The sequence below is a fragment of the Hibiscus syriacus genome, unplaced genomic scaffold, assembly GCF_006381635.1.
Source record: "Hibiscus syriacus cultivar Baekdansim isolate YM2019G1 unplaced genomic scaffold, ASM638163v2 tig00112114_pilon, whole genome shotgun sequence".
Classification (NCBI taxonomy): Eukaryota; Viridiplantae; Streptophyta; class Magnoliopsida; order Malvales; family Malvaceae; genus Hibiscus; species Hibiscus syriacus.
The window spans coordinates 216,449-240,871 of record NW_024063255.1 but is presented as its reverse complement, the minus strand read 5'-3'; the positions used below and the strand labels follow the sequence as shown (position 1 = coordinate 240,871).

At 33.5% G+C, this 24,423-nt stretch overlaps 2 protein-coding genes and 1 pseudogene across 2 annotated transcripts; 1 reads left to right on the top strand and 2 right to left on the bottom strand.

Moving 5' to 3' along the window:
• Positions 1-35: 35 nt before the first annotated feature.
• On the bottom strand, positions 36-5,578 carry LOC120174519 (nudix hydrolase 16, mitochondrial-like). Its single transcript, XM_039181337.1, has 4 exons — positions 5,191-5,578; positions 2,881-2,995; positions 1,301-1,384; positions 36-377 (listed from the first exon to the last, which is right to left on the bottom strand). Exons 1-4 carry the CDS (start codon positions 5,259-5,261, stop codon positions 135-137), a joined length of 513 nt encoding a protein of 170 aa, XP_039037268.1. The 5' UTR covers positions 5,262-5,578; the 3' UTR covers positions 36-134.
• A 5,911-nt stretch (positions 5,579-11,489) lies between these two features.
• LOC120174636 lies at positions 11,490-12,033 on the top strand (annotated as a pseudogene).
• Positions 12,034-15,240: 3,207 nt separating this feature from the next.
• LOC120174518 (putative F-box/LRR-repeat protein 23) lies at positions 15,241-16,773 on the bottom strand. Its single transcript, XM_039181336.1, has 2 exons — positions 16,420-16,773; positions 15,241-15,938 (listed from the first exon to the last, which is right to left on the bottom strand). Exons 1-2 carry the CDS (start codon positions 16,725-16,727, stop codon positions 15,425-15,427), a joined length of 822 nt encoding a protein of 273 aa, XP_039037267.1. The 5' UTR covers positions 16,728-16,773; the 3' UTR covers positions 15,241-15,424.
• Positions 16,774-24,423: the final 7,650 nt, after the last annotated feature.

Here is a 24,423-nt window from a genome sequence, read left to right as displayed (position 1 = left end):
GAATGTAATCACAAACACCAATGTCTCCTAATTTATAAAAGAGAGTGACACAAAGTATCATTAGTGAGTGTACATCTCTAATCTTTTGTGTTATGCAAAAAAGCTTCATATAAGTTAACAAATTCTGACGACTTTCACTTCTTTTGTGCAAGCCACTTACAAAACCCATTCTCTAAAGCATCTTTCATCCATTCATGCCTGCAACTTTGCAGCGCTTTCGGAATCGTAAGCCAACTCCTCGTTCGAGTGCTCTGCTCTGGCCACGAACTCAGTTCCTCCATCACCAACAACGCGAACATTGCGGCCTTACATAAGCCTTCTGGACTGAATTCATCTTGATGAGTTTTGCTCTTGAAATGATAAAATCCTATGAAATCCTAAAATCCCATAAGAACAAAAAATTACAGCACTTTTAACCTGTTATAAAGAGGCAAATGCAACAATCTTATAAATAATAAACAATTTCTGCAATTCTCATGGTGCAAAGGCAAACGGATTAATGATCGAAATCGTCTAATGACTGTGTTAACAGATTTTGGAATTAATGGAATTGGGATAAAGAAATAGCTACTGCAGGATGAGATTACAGAGTACTCCAATCTATAAACTTTACTTAAACTTGGATGTGAGTGTTGGATATCGATATATCTTAGAAATGGATATTTCCCATTTTTTCAAAAGTTCTTTCACGTTTAGAGGATCATATCCCATACCATGTCCAGATATACAATGGACATGAGTAATTGAAGGAAAATAAAAAGTAGGTGAGAACAGTAGAACTAGATTCGAGGGGATAAAGCAATGCAAATGCAATGAGCTCAATGACAAGAAAAATAGCATGCAAAAAATATACCAGATCTATGGCACTTAAAACATTCTACTTGAACTCGGGTACGAGTATATCTACAACGTAGGTACACTTATTTCTTAGTGTATGCCTGAATGCCTGCTAACCTTACTCAAAAGTCGATGATGACAAATGTCAACCTATGCTCCTTGAACTCGGATGAGAGTAACAGATACGTGTTTGCACGTGACATAGGTATATTTAACTATTTTCTTAGTGCGTGTGTGTATTAAGGGTCATATCCCGAAACCCTTGTCCTAATATGTATTGGACATGGGTGTCAAATTGAGGTATTTCAAGAAATATGAAGAGTTAGAGCAGCATATGTTTTGACGAAATAAAGATCGGTATTAGAGACCTATGCTGGAAACATCAAGAGATGAACTAAAGTTGGAACAAATTGAAAAGATAACAATATAAAAAGCATAAGTAAAAGCGAGGAAGACAATTCACCATTAAATCCCCCCGGACTCCAGCTTCTTCAGTAGCTTCCCTCACTGCAGCCTCCTCAACCGTTTCATCATTCTCCCAACCTCCCTAAAATCAGATAGCAAGATATTCACAACAAAATGTTACTCTAAAAATACTATTTTCTTCAAAATATAAGATTGCGTTACTTTGATCCAATACATGAATCAGAGTAACTTGGTGGTATATTATTCTTGCCATTAAAGAATATGATGCATCAAAAATGCAATAGGAATGTCTTAGTATTGATTCCAAAAGAAATAAATCAAAAGGGAAGCTAGTTCAAAATTTCAATGGCTTTCACGCAAAGGGAGAAAAATAGTTTGCAAGAGAAATCACCCAGTATGGAGACAAGAACACAAAACAAGAAAAAGATATAGCTGGAATTGCATTTCAGACTCTACCGTCAAATCCTTCGGATTTAAATATGAATCACAAGTGTTGCGTTTGTAATCAATAATTCAGCCAACAATAATCATCTGCTTAAACTCCCATACACAAGAAATAACGAAATTGTCAAAGACAAGTTAATTCATTCAAACCTTAACTCTGTTAATAGGAACTCTTGTTCATAGATGGCCTTACTAACTTTTTAATGAGATTGTGTGAGCTAATTCAATAAAACTGAACCAGAATCCTCAACAATATCCATGAACAATTTACTTCCTACATAACTCCAAGATCTTCATTTTCTATGAAGTATCTTTGTTTGACAACCATTTCTAACACATGCTCGGACATGGATATGGGGTTATGATCCTCTATGAAACCTCCAAACTCATGACAAATCTTAGAATAAGATTGATCATACCCATGTTTGATACATCCGAGTCTGAGTAACATAGTTGCCTCTCAACAAATAAATTTTATTCTAAACTTAAAACAACATTCCAATCTAATAAAATAGGAAAATGTCATAACCACTTGCAACCCAATTAATAGACTAACAAAGAGCCTCCCGTTATCCAAGAGGCAAGTGCAAAGCATACAGATTCTATTTTGTTGTGTATTGTATGTTACTTTAAACATTTCATTCTTCTTTTCTTTACATAACAGTGTCCAACGGCTACATGGACATGGGTATAAGGATATAATCCTTAAAAGACCCTCCAAATAGGTTAAAAACTTAAGAAAATTGAACATACCCGTGCCGGAAACATCTATTCCCGACACTTGCACCGGAGTTTGAGTAACATAGGTATTATCAAAATACTAAGTAAAAAGGCTATTTGTTGTAAATGCTGATAATAAATTTGAATGTAGTACACTGGATTAATTAGAAAAAAACTGCAAGACACAATAAATAGGAGTTAGAGGCTAATAATGAGTAATCCAGAATGCAACCCAATATTACCGGATACTGCAACATAACTAAGGTTGGATGCATGTCTTTTTACAGAACCTTTTTATGTTTATTCCCATCAACAGTAATGCATATATAGGGAAAAATAAATGCAACCATATTCTACGGTGGAATGGACTTAAGCAAGTCCGGAATGGTAGGGAAGCAAGAATAAAGGAAGTAAGAATTACAGTGTATGTCTAAACAAAACATGAGTCTGTACCTTTGGAAACAAAAGACCTGGTCCACTAGTTGAGTTAATCATCAGTACCTCAACCACCTCTCCATAGTTTACTTCATCTGCCTCATTTGAACTTCTATACCTAAATGGAATACATCTGTCAAACGAGAAGAGCGAATTTAGCACATCAAGTTCAATCATGGATAGAATTTTTCACAAAACTTCAAAATTTAAGTATTCATACAAGTCAATGCCCATCTCATTATATTCAGATTGAAACAATTCAATCTCAATAAAAAATAGCAGCAATGAGGGAAAATAAAAATAATAGAGAAAAGATTGAAGACCTAACATTCTTCCAAAATGGTATATATAAAAAAATCCAGTCACAATATTACCGTTAAAGCGAGAAGAAAAAAACAAACCGTAAACAGGAATCAGATACAATGGCATCTTCAATAGCACGGCTCATTAATATTGAAGGACTATGTTACTCTGACTTTTCATTTTTCTAGAAGTAATCATTTCCGACACCCATGTACAGTTATTCCAGAAATGGGTATGGTATATGACCTTCTAAGAACACTCCAAATACATGAAAAAACTTTTAAAAAAACTTAACATTTCCATTAACTAATTAACAAATTAAAGTATGTCCTACCTACCCATAAGGCAAATTCTTTTGATTTAGTTCCAATGTTAAAGTCAGCATAACTTCAACTGTCAAACATAGTTATATAGATTAAGCAACTTTATCAACCGCTAACAAAGGAATGAAAATATCTCTTTAAGACCGTTCACAATCTTCCCCAGTTTTTCATTCTTTCGTTACTTTTTCCAGTTCTTAATTTTTTTCCCTTCCCTTTTCTTTTTTGAGAAACCAAAAGGCTCTTTAAAGGATTGTATAACTATTTGACTACTGAGAAACATAGCTATCACCATCAATACCAAAATATCAAACCAATAGCCACTACTATGCAACACAAGAAATTTCCTAGAAGGTTTCACTGTCTCTTTCCGTCATATGTCATATCTGCCAAAAGTCACACCCAAGGTTAAGTTGATATTCTAACCGGTCCATCTCATTCAAGGAATTCAATATTCCTAAACTAGCTCCACGAGAAAGTATCATTTCTCAAGCCAAGCACTCCAACTACCAATAACACTGAAATTCACGAAGATTATCCTAGACATTTTGTCATGAAAGCTCATATGGCAATGTAGAGAAACGATTCTAGGAATATATCTTTGTAATTAACAACACGGGCCATACTTCCAATGCAATAATCATTATCCATTAGGCAGACATCATAGACAATGACATTTTTCTTAGAAACAAGAAAATAGACAAAACAAACCCACCCACTAATCCCCAAGTTTTGAACCAGAGAAAAACAAAACAAGGAACACCCACTTGCAATTTCATGTCAAGAATGTAATAAACCATTTCAAAATGGAAAATGAGCACTTTTAGACAATTAAAAACAAAACATATCAATCTATACACAGCAAAAGTAAAAATACATTCAAATTCTATTTTCATGCCAAGAATTAAAAAACCATTGAAACCTCGAATGAAATAATCCTAAAAACATAGACAGAAAATACCCGTTTTCCATCTTCATCTGAAAAATTCAATAAACCCCTTAAACATTAAATGAACTATCTCAACACACATGCACACAGAAAGAAAGAAAAAACCCACATCTGAGAATGTAGTGAATCATTCAGACTTTAAGACTCACATTCATATACAATCAGAAAATGATAGACAAACCAAAAATCTAAAAGAAAAAAGGGAACCCAATTGCTATTTATGTAAGAAAATGTTCTTAATAAACACCATTCCTACCTTCAAAATCCCCCCATTCATGATTTCATATGCCAATGCAATCAAAACATCGAGAACAAGAGATACACAAAAAACAAAATATACCAATTTACCAATATCCCAGAGCTGATATAAACCATTAAAAGCTTAAAATCATAGTATTAAATTGCGGCCACAACTCAGTTCCTAACGCTGTAATGTAAGCAACATCCGCAACTGCAACACCTCAATTTAATACTATGCTCAAAATGCACCGTTGGCATTCATAAACGCAAAAAATAAAACAAACCCATTCTCCAGAATATTTTTTTCCCTAACTTTCCAAGTGATCAGTAAAAAAAAAAATCTCAAATCCAATATTAATAATGTAAAAAACATTCCAATCACAGAACAATACACCATTCAAGAAGATAAAAAGAACCAAATAATTGATCAGCCAAAACTCTAAAAATCCACATGCAAACATATCTTCCACATCTACATTACACAGATTAAGCAAAATAATCATAAAAAAATCATACCCAGCGACAAGGCGAAAACCAGCCTCGTACCTTTGCTGAAGCCGACCTGTACGGGCCACCAAATCCGACATAATAATATGAACAAAAAACTCAGTTTCTTTCTCTCTTTTTCTTCTTTTTCAAAAATCAAGTTCCTTTAATTCCAACAAAGGCGTTCATGTTTGGTATTTTTTTTTCCTCCTTTTTTGTGGGGTTTACAAAAAAAATGTTCAGGCTTGTACCGGATTATGGTTCATCCATTGCTGCTGGCATTGGGTTTGACGGTGATGATGAATGCTACACAGCATCATTCAAAGGTTGTGATTTTCTTTGCTTTTTATGTTAATTTTTTAAAATTATAAATCGTAATGAATGCGAAAAAAAAAATCAGTTTTGGGAAAAAGAAAGGGAAGAATGAAACAGAAAGAGAGAGAAAGAAGGGAAAGCGCTAAGAACGGATCGAGCGGTGTAGTGGTTAAAAACACCATGAGAGCTGAGCTGGTCAATATGTGGATGCATAAATTACAATTTTCATCAGCTTTATCAAAATTATTTATTTTCCACGCCCTTCGCAACAAATAATTACTAGCAAGTTACTTTTTCTTTGATTTAATTCCTCTTTCAGTCCTTGTTTTCCTTAAAATGATAAAATTTAGTCCCTTTACTGGTCAAATTTGAACATTAAAATCCAATTGATAACCACATTATTGCAGGCTCTACAAAGTTACGAGTTCAAACAGAGACATTTTAATGTGAGTATAATTAATAACCGATTTAGAAAGGTGAAGCTCGATTAAGAAAGGCATAATGATAAAAATGTTTCTAATGTTTAATTAATTTAATTTTTTTTAGAGAATTTTAGTATTTAACGTTTTATTTTAAGATAATATATATCTTACAAACGTACTTGCTTAAACTCAAAAACTTTGAGAAGAATAGCATTTTTTCACTATTTAGATCACTTGATGGGTTCGAGTTAAATTAAATTAAAATAGACATAAATTTACATATAATATTAATACCATGCATGTCTAAGTTCAACCTGACCTAAACTATAACTATTACTTTTTGTGTTAAATTTGTTTATTATTCATTTTCTAAATGTCAAATTTTTTAACTTTAATCATGATTATTTGAAGTATTTTAAATAATTAATTTATATATATATATATTATTTGATTAACGATTTAAAATATATTTTTATTAATAATAAATTTTTACTAATATTGAGTCAAAATTTAAAAATATTAACCAAAATAATCGATAAGAGACAAATTTAATGAAACAGTAGGTGTATAGAAAATTATTTTTTCAATAAAGGTATTTGTTGCCGTGTTTATTAAAAATCATCTAATATTTTTTTTTTTGAAAATCGCAAGAATACATGACGACTTCTTCTTATTTCATACATGCACAATAGTATGGATGGTGCTGTAGAAATCGTTGGATAGCCTATACGTTTTCTAGAAAATGCCATATAGTTCAAGTGATTTATAATGAATACGGTAACAAAGGTCTTAGTTGAAAAAATAATTTTCTTTACATACTATATGATTAAATATTGTTTTCCAACATATTATTGGAGCAATTTTTCATTTTTCTAGACAAATGAAAATATTATTTATTTAAATTTTACAATTAAATAAATTTAAGAAATAAAAAAACTTAAACCTTTTTTCTAAAATCGAAAATAATTTACGATATCTTTTTATAAAAGTTTTCCCCATGTGGCAAATGGGCTTTTGGAATTAAAATATTTAGTAAAAGTAGGAGAATAAAAGAGAGAAAACTTAAGAAATTTTATTTTCGTAAATATTTTGTTTGGTGTCATTTTATTAAACAATTGAAAATATAATAATATTTAGTAAAGAAAATGTAATTATGGTGGGTAAACGAGGCCGTAAGAGTTGATTTTAGACTTACATTTAGGGATGGGTCAATTAGAGCGAGTGAAGTAATTATTTCTTAAAAGTTTTTGTTTATTTATTTATTTTATGTTGATAATATAATAAGTTTGTTTCCTTCTAAATCTTAAATTTTATTTTCCAAAAAAATAATTGTGGCACTTCAAGAAGAAGAAGAAAACACATTGATATTTTTTTTCAACTCAGACTTCCGTTAATGGATTAATGGGAGTTAACGGTTGAAGAACTAAAATCAAATGAACCAATAATATAAGAGACCAAATCTATTTTTCTAAAATTGAACGGACCGATATCATAACGGATAATCCATTAAATTATACTAGGGAAACGCATGGCAGCAATTATTTTAAAAAAAAAATTGTTTTACTTTGAATAATGATTTTCTATTTTCATAAAGTGAATTCAATCGTATACCAATTTTGATTTTCTACTTTCATGTGTAATAAGAAACAAAAACTCAAAACATTGGGAATTTCCACATTTTTACTTTCTTGGCAATTGCCCATTTCTACTCAATTTGATTGGTTTTTGATTTGTGAATCCACTTTTAGTTTACCTCCAAGAGTTGATTAAATTTGGTGGTTAAAGCTATTAGTGCACTAATTTAATTGTTAAAACCATATTTATTATGTAATTTAAAGAAAATATTTAAAAATTAATACAAATTTTATTATATAAATTCTAAAAGATGTAAAGTTGAGTAAATGAGATTGTTGATCCAATCAAGATTTTGAAAATTTTGATATGAACATATATTTCCATCATTGTGACGAAGAGGAAAAAACAATGTTGTTTTGGCGACTCCTACCGATGCCAAAACGATGTCGTTTAGGCATTAAACTTTATAGATGTATCAATTTTGCCATTAAACTTTCAAACATTTTACTTTTTGGTATCGTACTTTCTGGCCACCATTAACAGTCAATCACCGCCAATTATCGGTTGTCTTTCGTGACAAGATCAATATCAAAACGTTCGTATTTCACTCATTTTTCTTCTCATAGGATTGATTTTTTTCATGAACCCACTCAAAATCGACAAAAATCAATTTAAATTTTTTACATTTTAGTGCTATAAAAAAGAACGGGGATCAAAATGACAATTCAGTCAAATGTTAGAGGTCGTTTTATCCTGGGTCAAAATACTAAAAAAAGATAAGGGGTAAAATAACTACTTTAATAAATATTAGGGACTAGTTTTGATATTACACCTTTAAAAATTTCAACTACTAAAAAGATAAGGGGTAAAATAACTATTTTAATAAATATTAGGGATTAGTTTTGATTTTAAAAGTCAATCTCACGCCATGTATTAATATATACGATGTAGTTGAATGAATATACTTTATAAGAAAAATATGTTTTAAAATTATGTATTTTTATATATAGCTTTTATACTTGTTTTATGATTTATGATTTTTGTTTTTTTCTTTCTTAATACTATTTTATTCAATATTTAAATCTAAGTTTTATATATAAAAATTGAATTCTCTCGTTAGAAGTTGATGCATCCAACATGTGTTGATAATTTATTAAACTTTTTTTCGAAATTTAATATGAGAAAAAATTATGTAATAATAAATTTCTGTCCAAAATAACAATAAACTCATGAAAATAGAAGATTTTTCTTATGAAAGTGTTTAATTTTTTTTCAATGTACCATAAACCATCAAATTAATTTTCTTCGATCAAATGATAATATTGATTAATTCTCTAGATTTTAAGACTTATATAAAAGGTTTTAAGAAACTTGGTTAATTTTTCAAATATTAAAAGGAATTTCGCAAAAAAATATAATTATATTATAATATTAAGTGTAATTTAAAATAAATTTATTTTGATTATATTTCAATTGATTTAGAGTCAGATTAATTTATAACGTTAACCCAAGTAAAGATTTTATAGTAAGTATAAATATATAAAACTAAAAATGAAATTGGAATCCATTTTAATTAATAATTCCACATGTTTGTTAATTACTACTATAAAGTTGAGTGATTAAACATCAAACATTTACCAAACCGAATGGTCCCTAAAGATTGAACCAATTTAACTAAATAATGTCTGGTCGTTTGTCTCAGCATATCTTTGTCAATGATTGTTGTAGTCAGCCCTTTCACAAAGAAAAGGTCATTGCCATGCCTAGTTTGCTACAAGATCATACGGCTTCGGCATCCGATCGGCACTCAAAATACGTATTTAGCGCTCTGAAGCAAAATCCGGCTCCTTAGTTCCATTTCACGGTAAATAATCAGTCTTCTTCCTCTCATATCTCGTTCTCTAGTATATGTCGCATCATTTGTATCGGAATGAGGCCTTCGGTTCGAATTGCCTCTTTGTTTGGATCAGGGCTGATGAAGAACAAAGTAGGCAACCCTCTAACCTGGTACAGCAGAATTTCCAGTTCCATTTAGTCTCTACGATACTAAACCAACTGGAAGATTACGGGTGAAGTTGACATAAAATGGAAAGTAACTACTTTAAATAGGTTTGATGGGTGCTCGGATTTAAGTGTGACTATCGGATGTCGGCATCAATCTGGTATATATATGTCCCAAAACTCATGTTTGAATATGCATTAGACATGGGTACTTTAAGAAAAATGAAGTGTTGGTGCAACATAAGTAGAAACAGCGGAAAGGAGAGAACTCGAGGAATAAATATTACTCGCAAGTTACCTGCATATCGTCGTCGGTATCAACTTTGACAATAATTGCATTTTTCTCATACTCCACAGCTAGCTGTGATTAAAAAGAAAAAGGAAATAAAAAATAAGATGACACTTGAGTAAATCTGCAAACATTTTATAGCTAAGAAACCAAATATGTAAAGCAAACCCCAGTTTAATGCAATCAAATTCCTGAATTTAATTTGAGAAGAAATCGAGGAATCTGCATGGCGATTTGTAGACTTTGTTCTAGCTCATAACATGGTTAAGGGCAGTGTTTACGTCACTTCACTGGAAACCGGCATCCCGAAATATTTAGAAGATACAGAACCTATCTTTCAAAACTGTGTTCAAATTGCAAATTGCAAGAAAACATCTTACTTGAGCATTAAATGCAAGACTGCAGAATTTTCCAGTGCCAGTGTTTACATTACTTAATGCTATGTAATGAATGATATACCAGGAAATTTTTGCGATACTCATCCTATTTTATGAAACTACTTCAATAACGCAGAGTGCAAATAAATATCTAAAATTTTCCGGTTATGGAATTGAGTAGCCGCCCCTTTTCAGTTTTCAGCTATGGTCTAGTGCAAGGGATTGTTTTAAGCCCGCCCATCAATAGAAAATCTATTATGCAATCTGAAAATATAATTCCCCACAGATAACTTGTATAATGAATCTAATCTATATCGGCCAAAATCTTGAAATTCTGGTTTCATCTTCTACTTTATTGAATTAGAATGATTGCAGTTAACATATTTCGGTAAATTTTTATTGCGAAATTGTAAAGCTAGGATCAATAATTCAGACCTTTTAACTATAAACACTGGTGAAATAGAATACAAGGTAAGATACAAACCACACTGGTACTTTATATTCAGATTGCAACGGATGCTATCAGTTTGGAGTTTGGACGGCAGATGATGGAGTGAACTTAACATAAATTCCAGGCAGTCAGAAGATTCTTTTTAGAATGATTTTAAACGCCTAGGACTTTATTGTACATTTTAACCTCCTAAGTTTTGACATTTTAACGACTTTATATTCGATAGTGACATTCTGGGCATTTCTTAGAGTTAGGGTTTCTACAATATTTTACATCTTGTGCTCCTTACTTTACAAGTTGATTTCAGGCCACCATGTCGGAATTTATTTATGCACATTTTTAAGGCAATTCATACTTTGGCTACTTACATATGAGTATATGACTGCTTTCATGGGAGTGTTTTCCTTAATTCCTTGCTAAGCGTCTTCGATTTTGGTTCTGGTGTTGTTTGCTTTCGCTGTTTGTTCTTTATTTTGTTACTCTCAATGTTATTTGTCTGTGACTATATACTTGGTGTTATTGTTGGATTTATTATTTACAAAAATAATCTTTTGCTGAGCAAAAGAGAGAAATAAAGAATTTTCAATTGGTAGGCAGTATTTACTTGGAGATATGTTCATAGGCTGGCCTTTAGCTTTCGTTGCTTCAACTGCAATTGGTTGCGGAAGAATTTCAAAATGAGGTTTCAGCATGAACATACGGTAGAAATATGGTTGTTTGCTTGCATTTATAATTGTCAATCACCGCTTATTTTTATTATATTACAGTACTAAATTCGGTTGTTTGCAATTGTTGTTGCCTATAACTTCTCATCATTTATTCTTCAAATGATGCTTTCACAGGTCCACTCATCTCAAGCATCTTCGACTATTTTCATGCTATGACATTTCAGATGATGGTTAAGCGAAGCAGCTTTAAAGCTTCCGTTTCTGGAAAAGCTTGAAATTTTCATATGTCCCATTTCGAAACATGCTCTGGAAACTATTGGTCGCAGTTGCCCTCTCTTGAAATCATTCAAACTCAATCTTCAGCAATGCAAAAGCTTCCACCATGTCTCGGATGATGAGGCACTAGCTATTGCACAAACTATGCCTGAATTACGCCACCTTGAACTTTTGGGGAACGGGTTGACAAATGAATGGCTTGCAGGCCATTCTCGGCGGTTGTCCCCACCTTGAATATCTCGACTTGCGGCGATGTTTTAATGTTTGTCTGGGGGAAACCTGGAGAAAAGATGTGCTGAGCGCATAAAAACCTTGCGGCTCCCGAATGATTCAACTCGTGATTATGAGTTTGATGCAGGAGTTCATGATACCGAGTCACCAGATGAAGACACTACAAAACAAATTATTTTTAAGGGCATTTTAATTCTGTTGTTTACCAAAACTGCTTCAAATAGATCTTACAATACAATTTGACTGTCCCAAATAATTCCCCCAGTAATAACAAACCTTTTAGTGGCAATTTTTCTCTCTCAAGTTATCATTAAATAGATCACTTTTTAGAAAAGAAAAAAACTGTAAATTTCTGTTTGTTTTTCTCCAGTATTTCATTATTTTAAATTTCAAAGAAAATTTGTCATTGTTTCCCTCTTTTTTTCAGACCGTTTTCTTAATGATTTGGAGTATTTCTTATATCGAAATCTCTTAAATCATGTTTAAATTATCATTTTCTAAAATTTAAATACAAGACTTAATTATTTCTTTTCTGTCAACATTATCTCCGCTACGATCATTTTGGATTCAATTTTAGGGTTAACAATGTTCAGTCAGCGTTCAAAACCAAGCCTTTAATGCCTGAGAGCATGAGAAACAGGTCTGTTATTAAAATTCCCTTCCATGTCCTTCCTTTTTATGAACGTTTTGTCCATTTATTATTCTGGTTTTTAAATTCTTGACCAAATTACTATGCTAATTTTCTTTTTGAAAATTGGTTTTGATTCAAGAAGGGCGAAGTAAAACCAAAGGCGAGGCTACTGTAAATAAGTGCCATTTTGGTGTTGGTTACCGCCCTGTAAAACTAAAGGTGATTTGGTTTTGTTTTTGGTGTTTGGAAATCTAGACTGGGAAGCTGAAAATATTGGGTTCAGCAGATGATGGACAAAGCTACATGACATCAGGGAAGCATGAGGTAAACGAAGTGATCCTCTAATTTATTTGAGTTAAAATGATACAGGTTTTGTTTTCTCTCAAATTGATAAAATAGATATATTCTGTTATGAGGGCGCATTGTGTGTCAGTAACAAGTAATCTTTTTCTATTTTTCTTTGGCTTTTTAGAATGTTAGCTTATATGAAGTATTTGCAAATAAAATTCTGAGGCACGTAGAAAACAAGAATAGGAGTCATGTTTATGGTTGAGAGATGAAGGTTCTGAAAGTTAATTGGGAAATGCTGATGTTGTTGTTCTTGCATCACGGCCTTATAAGTAAATTAACATCTTCTGTGCTAGTTCCTATATAATTATTGGAGCAAAAGTTATTTTTGTTGTCAATACAAGTTTAGCATGGTGTTGGAAAAAGAAAAAGAAGATGATAACACAATCTTGTTTGCAACAGGTATCTCAAGTAGCTTTTGCCTTCAAGTTTTATCTGTTGTATAGGTACCTTTATGTCTTCTTTTCTAACTTGTAGTGAAAGCCAAATTATTTTTGAAGCATTTCCAAGACATGTCAATCACATTGTTTTTGCATATTCCAGTAGCTATTTAGGTTTATTTTTAATGGATTGATCTGGTAGATGACCACTTCTATTGATTAGTTTTGTAAAAGATTTGTTTTAAGAGGGTAAAATTGTTGAATACACAAGTGAAAGAAAGTAGTATTTCAATCCAATTTTAAATCCCCCCCCCCCCGCTTCTGAAAATTCTGATGTTATTTTCACGACAGAATCTAAAAAGTGAAGCGTTACATTCCCCCCCCCCCTTAAAAATATCTGTTAATTTAATACATAATAACAAGATTAACTTTCAACAGATTTACTATTTTTTATCTTAATTTTTTTAACAGATGCAAGGAAGAAACATTATTCCCGCTTGGGTCCAGATTTGTATTCGTTTCACTCTTTTTAAGTTCCTGCTTCACGAATCCCTGAATTGCTTTTTTCAAGGAACCCTGAATTTCTTTTGAACTATATGAAAGTGGCGATGAGTTCAAGGACCTGCATTCTTATATTCCAAGTAATCTCCACACCTGCAGTTGCCATTATTTACCCACGATTTCCAAGTAACCAACATTGCCTTGGCAACACCTATTTCTAAAACGGTAATCTCCCCACTCACTGTTGCATAGTCATTTACATTTTGCAGTCGGTGTTTGGAGCAAATAGGAGCGGCCAATTCCAGTCACCAATCACAAGTCTTTTACATTTAATTAGGTTTGGTTAAGAAAGATTATGAACATATATTATCTAGTAATCATCCAAACTAGTAAAAAAAAAGAACAAGGTTATAAAGCCACCATTCATCCACAGTAGAGTCAAAAAATAACGTACCTTCTTCATTATCAAGAAATTCCCACGAATGTTCTTTGCAGCAGGGGAGTTCCTTACAATATGGATGGAACCTTCCTTGTGAAGTCCGCAAATGGCACAACTCATAGGTTGATTTCTGTAGTGAGCAGTCAATTTGTTGACTTTCCCCATATTAAAGCATCCTTGGAATCATTGTTAGGAATGCAGGGAAGCGTCGTATGCGGTTCACTATCTCTTCTGGTAAAAGAGATCGAATGAGATCAATGTTTCACTTTCTATCTTCAAAGAAGTCATTCACAAGCAGCTCAACAGCACCAAATATTCTTTAACAATAGAAAAGCAACCGAAGAATAATCACAAATGATCAATCACACGAGATGAACACTTCTTACACGGAAAATCCTTTGAAACAAAGGATTCCATAAAATTAAGTTTGACTCAATGTAACTTTCAATCACTGTAAACACATTACCTTAAACTATAGTCAACAAGTGATTCCAAAACACAATAAAGAAACTTGAGAATTTCCAAATACAGAGAGTGACTTTCGGGTTGAAGATCCGCAGGATACAGTAATTGATAACAATTTCGTCCTACAAAAACTATCATCTACTTTATACCCTAATCACTGTTTTATCGATGCAAAAGATGGGTGTTCTTTCACCTGATGTTATTCAACTACTTTCAAGTCCAAGGTTTGCATCAACATAGCTTTCACGTAGAAATCAGGATTCTCCATAAAAAACCAAAATTACTAAAAGGAAAACCAATCAAATTAAGTTCGACTCAATGTGACTTTTCAGGACACTCTAAATACATGGGAAAAATTAAAAATTGAACATACTGATATGACCATATATTTATATTTGACGCTAATACCTCAAGCAAGTTCTTCAGGCAGCATATATTCTCATGATTAAAAGCACCACATGTAATGTATGCACCAGTGGTGCATATAAAAGACACTATTTTGAGACTCGACCAAATCTTTCTAATTGGTTAAACTGATGCAAAGTAATTTGCCAATCCAAGATATACAATGCAACTATAGGGTAAATTAGATTAAACTATTCAGGATCTATTTGAAAATTTTAAATTTGGTTTAATAGTTTTAGAATCAAGTTCAAGCTTAAACAGCTCAAACTATGAATTTGAATATCCTAATGCTTCAACTTAAGTCCATTGCAAGCTTAATTAATTTTCTTCAATTAAAATTGAAAAATGTTAATTCAAACTAAAACTGTCGAAATGTATAAAACTACAAAAGTGGAGTAATCGACACAAACACACAGAAAATAAGGCAGTCCACTTTATATCCTGATTCCCTACTCTGGACACTGAAGGAGTAGTCCCCTACTCCATGGCATCAGTCATATTCATCATAATCATCATAATCAGAGGGGTTGTACCAGGTATCAAGATCCTCTGTAACGAACTTAAAATCGTGGGTTGGATCAGAAGGGTGCCTCAAGTTTTTTATGCGTTCAACACACCTTTTCTCCAAGTTCCCCACCAGACGAACACTGAAGCATTGTCGCAAATCGAGATATTCCAGGTGAGGACAACCGTCAAGAATGGCCTGCAGGCCTTCATTTGTCAACCCATTCCCCAAAAGTTGGAGATGGCGTAGTTCAGGCATAGTTTGTGCAATAGCTAGTGCCTCATCATCACAGACATAGCCTTTGCATCGCTGAAGATTGTATTTGAATGATTTCAAGTGAGGGCAACTACGACCAATAGTTTCCACAGCATGTTTCGAAATGGGACCTATGAAAATTTCAAGCTCTTCCAGAAACGGAAGCTTTAAAGCTGCTTTGCTTAATCCTTCATCTGAAATGCCAAAGCATGAAAAAAGTCGAAGACGCTTCAGATGAACAGACCTGTGAAAAACATCATTTAAAGAAAAGAAAATAAAAAAATATGAAGAATGATAGGCAACAGCAGTTGCAAGCAAATTAGTACTGTAATATTATAATAAAAAACAAGTAGCAATTGAAAATTATAGATGGAAACAAACAAACATATTTCTATCGAATGTTCATACTGAAACATCATTTTGAAATTCTTCAGTAATCAATTGCAGTTTAATCAGTGAAAGCTAAAGGCCAGGCTATGAACCCATCTCCGAGTAAATACCATATACTGGTTGAAAATTCACTACTAAAGTAAGAAACAAAAGCTATACAATGTTGTAGAAACCCTAAATCTAAGAAATGCCCAGAATTTGACTATTAAAAAACTATGCGTATAAGATTATAAAACACTCCATTAACGTTAGATGATGAAAATTCATTACTGATAATTAATACAGCCTGAAAGAAACAATTAGAGATTATGAAATAAAAGAAACATAAATTTTACCGCTCAGCGATATAAAGCAGAAGATCATCGGTACCAAAATATTCGATATTGATATCAAGCAAGTGGCCGCAGCTGTGATCGACGGCGTGGAAGCACATCTTCTCGTGGACATAGTCCTTGTCCCATTCACCCAAGTTGCGCATATCAATGGATCTCCACATAGATGGGTCTTTGCAGATTTTTCGCCACTGAGAACACACGTCTTGGGCGCTGCTAAGGATCTCGATCGCACCTAACCGAGAGAGAATCGACGCCGTCACGTCCGGCGGCAGTTCCAGCCAATTGCGGGCATCGGCTGCGTCGCTCATCTTTCGTTTCCTTTGGAGGATCTTGTTGTAAAGAGGCGTTCGAAGGAAATGGTTAAATTTTTCTTGTTTTGTTTTCTTTTGGGTAAAATACACTCCAGGTCACTCCCACGTTAGTTTTTTGATATAATATTATTTTGGGAAAACAGGCGTTTAGTATCCAAACTATTACTTTAATTCCGTTATGGTCAGAAAACTTTTTTTTTGTTTCAAAATCATACATAATGTTATGTTTTAGTTTCATTTTGGCTACCAATCGTTAAAAATTAACGGTGATGCTGATGTTTCACCATAAAGTAATACCACATCAATAATTCAATTATTTTTAACGATGAGAACTAAAATGAAATCAAAACGTAAAGTTAAATATGATTTTTAAAACAAAAAATAGGTGGGTGACCAAAATAGAACAAAAATAATAGTTGAATAGTAAGTATGTAGTTTACCATATTACTTTTAATCTTTAAATTTATATATTTTATTGATCTTATTTAATTCAAAAATAATTTAATAAAATTAATATTTAATATTTTAAACAATTATATCAATTTAATTTTTTATAATATTTTTAAATCAAACGGGTATAAATGTATTCAACTATAAAATAACAATAAATTACTATTAAATTGTTATTATATCATAAATAACAACAAATATTTTAGAAGAATAACAAAAATTAAAGTGATATTATTTTCTCAAATATAGAGTGTTAAATTTATTTAATTATTTAGATCATGATCAAATTAATAAATTATATAAATTTTAAGGATTAAAATTATTACTATTCCAAATCATGTTATTATTATATCTAATATTTAACCACCAATGATCTATTTATAATAATATTTTAATAAAATATCTTATTTATATATTTTTAAAAAATAAGAAATTTATTATCAAACATATAATTAAATAACCGAAGTGGATTTTATCTTAAATGCTCACAGAAGGTTTGGAAAATGCTTAAAAGTTAGATTACAAACGTTATTCATTCGGAATTTTAAAATATTGTGAGAAAGGTTAGTTTAATTCATAACTACAAGAAACTTGTCTATAAATTAAACGTAAACTACATAAATGGTCACCAAACTTTTAAGGAACTTACATTATGATCACCCAACTTTTAAAACTAGCAAACAATCACTGAACTTTTAGTTCGTTTTTAGTAAAGTCCGTGACGTTACTTCCTGTTAATTTTATCTAACGTGGCACATTACTGTTATTTTTTAGCTTAATAAAATAATCATTTAACCCATTTCATCTTGATAAAAAAATTCTTACCCAAAATTAACTAAAAACCCTACAAATCAAATTGAGACTAAGGGGTTGTTTGTTTACAGCCAAATGATTAAGCGCTGAATGATTCATTAGCCTGAATGATTCAAAGGCTCTGTATGAATTAGTTCTGAATGTGACATGTTGTTTGATAATGATTCTGAATCATTCAGAATGTACTTTAATGTTGAATCATTCAGCATTGTTTTGCTTAATCATTCAGCACAGTCTTCATTCAGAGGTGAGAAACAAACACGCTGAATGCTGAATGGTTCCATTCAATAGTAAACAAACAGCCCCTAAAACCCAAAATCAATTACAAAGAGTAATTCCATAATATGAAAAGTCCCTATTGAGACCCTATTGACACTAAGATGTCGCACCCATGCTACATAGTTTCGAACTTGGTACGACGATTCACCCTATATCTTTGGAGCTGCAAACCATGGTCTAGGTTACCTTCATTCAATAGCAGTTTAAGGAATCATTCATCGGGAAGTTAAGAGCACCAAAGAAGAAGAAGAAGAAACTCATGGGTTTAGATTATCTTCATTCAATAGAAGCTCAAGGATCATTCATCGGGATGTTAAGAGGACCAATGAAGAAGAATAATGTTTTATTAGACTGATAACGTAAGAGATTAAAACCGTTTTCTATATTTTTCTTTGCGATAATGTTATAAATTATATTGTTTTATTTGTATCTCAAATCTCGAAATAAGTTTAATGAGGGTGAAATAAAATTTTTCTCGAGACAAATTAGATTCAAATAAAGTATATGATATTTTAAGTGAGATCAAATGATAAAAAAATGGGACTCACTCATCCCTTGCCATCCCTAACCAAAAAAGATTAAGAGAAAAAAAAAAGCAACACATAAGATATGATAACAGAAAGCGCACGAGTTAAACAAAAATATGATAAAAAATTATATAACAAAATTAATAAACACAATTACAACATTAAAAATAATTGAAGCACCAGATATCCATATATGGATGATAAAACAAACGTAAAATAAGCTAACAGAAAACCCCCAATACAAGTAAAATAAAACTACAAAAAGTTGACTTGAATAATCATTAATCAGATGTATTCTTCTTTTAACCCACACCCTCTTTCTCAAAATTAGTTAAAAAAAATGCCACACATTTTAAGAACATTGCTCACGGGCGGAGCCCACCCTCGAATTGGCACATCTAAAAGCACCCTAAGGTTCGGCTGCTGCATATTGGCGATCAATTCAGTGCTGGTGCCGATGCCATCGCCAGACATGTGATGCTGCCTGCCGTGCTGTGGATCAGCAGGTTCTCTTGTGGCAATGTCACGTTCTGGCCAGAAAACATCAATGTTATTGTCGGTGCCACGATTGGGACTGAGTAACATGTGTCGAACCCGCCGAGCGATGTCAAGTTCGCGACTCTTACTCGTCCCCGGAACTCATCACGGATGGGTACATAGGCTTGTTGAACTAGCCGGGTGAAGACCGTACTTGAATTTAGTAGCAAAGTTGAAGGACATTTCAACAAGAAAAATACTACTTAATACAATTGTTTTTCATCTGACTAAATCGATTTATCTGATCTGATTTCAATCAAGTTATAGACTGAAGAAGTATTACCGGAATCAATGAGGCTCCGGTGGAGGGACTTTCAAGAGCATTTGGTGCGATATCAACAATCTTTTGCCAACCTTAATTGCAACCAAATTCACAAAATAAAGAGAGGGCCGCCTAGGGTTCTTCAGCAATGGGCCTCAATGACCCAGAAAAGTTAAGTGACCTAAAGCTAGGCAAGCAATATGAAAATGTTGATTGGTACAAATTTTGGGATTGAGAGAAGTGACAATGGGCCTCGGCGCAGGCCCAATAGGCCCTGCGGTGGCATCGAGTTGCCTGCTGTCTTTTGGAGGCAACCAAAAGTGTAGTTTGGGATTGAGTCAGTGGCTAAGGTTATGGTGCCCTGTGAAAGGTTTCCGGCTACGGTTGAACCACCGTAGGTCACGTTGGATGCGCACGCGCTTCCACCGCAGGTGGGGTTTGGTACCTAAAAAAAGTTATCACATGATTAAGTGTTGAAGTATCCAAAAACACTTGTGGTGTTTTCTTGTTTTGGCAAACCAACTTTCTAAACTTTATGATAAAATACAAACAGGTGTAGTGATAACAAATGTTACTAACTTTCTACTAGATAATCATTTAGTTATTTTAGTGGTTAAAAGAAGTGTTGTATCTCTAGAGGTTATGTGTTTGAGCAGTTGTGTTTACAGAGAATGTGGGCATTGTCAATGGTCAAGAAAGAATATAAACAAATAATAACTTGTAATTACCCTAGACTATTAAAAAAGTCATTTTGACTCTTATTCTTTCTTTGGAGCATTTTGATCCATAATGTTTTATTTTTTATCCCTTAATGGATGAAAATTGTTAGTCAACAAATAGTAAACACTAAAAATATGAGTGTTTTTGTCCTAAAACGAAATATTGAGATCTCAAATTCTCAAAAAATAATTGTTCAAGTGACTATTTAATCAAGTGTTAAAGACCTTCTTGACTTAAAATAAAACGTTAGGGTTAAAATGTTAAAAAAACTATTTCATAAAACGTTAAACAATGTTTTTAGCATTATTGAGCTTTACCTGCTTGCATTAAGCGGCTTGGCAGCCAAGGGTGTTGAAAGTGGTGGGTTTAGCATAGTCAAAAGCAATAGAGGAATTAGTGAAAGGCTATGGAAGGAAATCAACTTCCTCAAGATGTTCTTTGAAGATTGACCATCAAAAGGCCTTTGACACTCTTCACTGGGGCTTCATTTCATCAGTCCTAAACGCTATACAGCTACCAAAAACCTTCATTGACTGGATTGAAGCTTGTTTCTCAGATGCAAGATATTCCATATCCTTCAACGGAAGCCTGATTGGATACATCAAAGGTGAAAGAGGAATAAGGCAAGGTGACCTACTATCCCCTTTCTTATTCGTCCTCGCAATGAATGTGTTGTCTAAAATTCTTAATTTGGCTGTCGCGAGAGGTATGTTTGGCTACCACCCTAAATGTAAGAAGATAGGGCTCACTTACTTAATGTTTGCAGATGATATTCTAATCTTTTGCAAAGGAAATTTGGAATCAGTTGTTGGAATCACTACTGTTTTAACAAATTCTATGAAAAGTCTGGCCTAAAGCTTAATGCGGCCAAATGTGAATTCTACACTTCTGGTATATCTACTAATATCCTAGAGTCTATTAACAAAACTACGGGGTTCAAGCAAGGATGTCTGCCTGTGAGATACCTAGGAGTCCCTTTGGTCACTAGGAAACTCTCTGAAAAGGACTGTGTTGTTCTCATTAACAATATCAAATCCAGGCTTTACCACTGGTCAGGTAAACTCTTGTCTTATGCAGGAAGACTTGAGCTTATAAGAGCGGTCTTTTTCAGTGTTGCTAACTATTGGTGCATACAACTTTTTCTACCTCAATCTATTATTAAAAAGATTGAGCAACTCTGTTCTCGATTTTTCTAGAAAGGTTCAGACAAAGCGGCTACTGGAGCTAAAGTAAGCTGGGGAACGATATGTCAGTCGAAACCTGAAGGCGAGCTTGGTTTAAAGGACTTAAAAACGTGGAATATGGCGTGTATGATCCAACTAATTCGTAGTATCCTAGCAGGTGAAGGCTCATTATGGGTTGCTTGGCTAAATAACTATGTCCTTAACGATAAAGACTTCTGGCACATCGATAGTGGTACAAATACCAGATGGAGCTTCAGGAAATTACTCAAACTTAGGAGGGAAGCCAACGCTGTTTTCTCAACCGAGCAACATCAATTCGTGCAATTTGGGAAGAGATTAGGGTTAAGAGAGACAAAGTTCAGTGGCATAATCTGATATGATTTCCTCTCCACATTCCTAAACACAACATGATTGCTTGGATGGCTATCTTGGACAGACTTCCTACTAAAGTTAGACTTCAACATATGGGTATTGTTACTGATGGTTTATGTGTTTTATGTAATGAGTCCCAGGAAACAAGAGATCACATATCCATAGAATGCCCACTAGCAAGCTTTCTCTAGAAGGAAATCTTACTACTAACCGGCTTGCGGAGATCTTCATTGTCTTGGGATTAACTATTGTCCTGGGCATGTGACACTTGGACAGGTAACTCCCTCCTTATAAATATTTTGAAGCTTGCATGGACTGCACTTATTTATTCTCTTTGGGAAGAAAGAAACAAAAGGCTATTCCGAAGAAGCTCAAGAGCAGTTGATGAAATTCTTAAAGCTATTAAGGAGTTTGTTAGAATTCAACTAAGAGATAGGATAATCAATAGAATAGATAGAGTTAATATCTCTCTTTGTATTTAATGGGGGTATTGACAAACCTTATTACTATGTTGGTTGTTCATGCTTCACGTTGGTTGTTTTGATGAATGTACTGTAGCTGTTTTGATGTCTGTGTTGTAGCAGTTTACTGCTCCCATTTGGGTAATAATATTCTTTTATTTATCCAAAAAAAACAATAGAGGAGCAGCCAACGCAGGCAGCATCACTGCTAGTATCCATAGACATAAGCATGGTTTGAGGTGGGGTTCCAATATTGGCCCTCACAATGTATGTCAGACTCTGCACGATTTGCCTGCCAGAAGCTATCGCGCCACCGATATCTCACCCACGAGGCTCGACAAATACTGCACCCTAGCTTGGTCCTTGTGCTAGTGCTTGGAGCACATCCTCTTCCCACGAGAGTTGCTTCGAGGGCTTGAAGGGTGAGCATGGACTGTAAAGATGGAACACTTGGAGGTTCGAGCCATGGTCTTGGGTGCTATATTTGGGGTTCAGACCTTGGGCTAAGGATAAAAAAGGAAAAACACTAGAGGAACAAAATGGGGTTTCATTGTTTAGTAGGAATAATTTCCAAGTTTTGTTTTCTTTGATGGTTTAGGACTTAAGACAGTGCATGTATTATGCAAATATAACTGGGGAAGTGTAAACCCTTATATCCGGCCTGGACATTATGATCAAATCTAAGCGGTTACATATCGTATTCGTATTTTTTTTTCATATTTAAAACAATGCTAAAATCCATATAACAATAGAATATGAAATTAGCAATAAGAAAGATTCATACGATAAACATATATGTATACATTAAAACCATGTAAAATATATACAAAACAAAGTACTGATAATACATATATATCAGGACAGTAACAAAAACAAGTTTCACCAAAGTATAACAAAAAGACATAGAAATCAGATTATCTACTTTTTCACAGCAGATGATCATTGTTTGAAGAACCACTATGTGTTAACATTTGTAGGACCCTCAGGAAATTGTTCGACGTCGATGCAGCGGATTACATGCTTTCGCTATTTGGGAGTGACGCCCTTCGGGAACTTTCGTCCCCGGAAAAAAGCGGAAGCTTTTTTTACTTGACCAGTGATGACAAATACATGATTAAGACAATGAAGAAGGCTGAAGCAAAAGTGTCGAATGTTTTCTTTATCGAAACCAACTCGGAAACCTGCAATTTCTAAATAATCATGGCATTTTGGACACTGTTGCATTTGCAGGTCCTTGTAAGAATGCTTCCAGCCTATTATAAGCATGTTCAGTCCTATAAGGACACTCTAGTTACTAAATTATTTGGTCTTCATTGCGTGAAATTAACTGGGGAAGTACAGAGAAAGGTAATGCCAATATCACACGGTTTCAACTTCAAACACACCTTCGAAGTCATCTGAAAACGATCTCATACTTTCTTCAATTGTGATCTTGATGAGTCAGGTTCGATTCGTTATAATCGGAAACCTGTTTTGCTCCGAGTACGCCATTCATAGGCGCTTTGACTTGAAAGGTTCTTTCCAAGGTCGTAAAACTGCTTAACCCGAATCTGAAATATATCCGACCACCACCCTCAAGGACCTCGATCTCAATTAAATATTCCAACTACAGAAACTGTGGTTCCAAGAGTTCTGCAGGTGATTCTCTTGTCTAAATACCTCTTAATTTTGAAGGTTCATGTTGTCTGATTCTTTTTCGACACCTTTCGTGCAGGCAACTCGACCGAGATTGTGACTTTCTTGAACGTGAAATAATCATGGACTATAGTTTACTGGTCGGATTGCACTTTAGTGAAGTTCCCACACCTTGTACTTCTGGAGTTCCCACACCTACTGGTTATTTCTAGTCATCTATGGAAATTAATGTTTGCATGAACTTGAAATCAATGAATGCTTAATAGATTAACAATTGTTTCGGACTTAACTTGCAGGAAATGAAAATTGCGAAAATGGAGAAGCTACTCAGATATCCCTAGCTAGCAATGATCAGCTTGTTATCAACAACACGGTAAAATCGATTGCCATTGCCATGAGAATATATAGATCTAACACATTGCATGGCATCTATATGAAGTGATACATATTAGT

Coding starts and splice junctions, on each gene's coding strand:
- LOC120174519 (XM_039181337.1), bottom strand. CDS start 5,261: ATGTCGGATTTGGTGGCCCGTACAGGTCGGCTTCAGCAAAGGTACGAG. Junction 2,996..5,190: donor GGTTTTCGCCTTGTCGCTGG/GTATGATTTTTT, acceptor CTCGTTTGACAG/ATGTATTCCATTTAGGTATA. Junction 378..1,300: donor GAGTCCGGGGGGATTTAATG/GTGAATTGTCTT, acceptor ATGGGATTTTAG/GATTTCATAGGATTTTATCA.
- LOC120174518 (XM_039181336.1), bottom strand. CDS start 16,727: ATGAGCGACGCAGCCGATGCCCGCAATTGGCTGGAACTGCCGCCGGAC. Junction 15,939..16,419: donor CTGCTTTATATCGCTGAGCG/GTAAAATTTATG, acceptor TGTTTTTCACAG/GTCTGTTCATCTGAAGCGTC.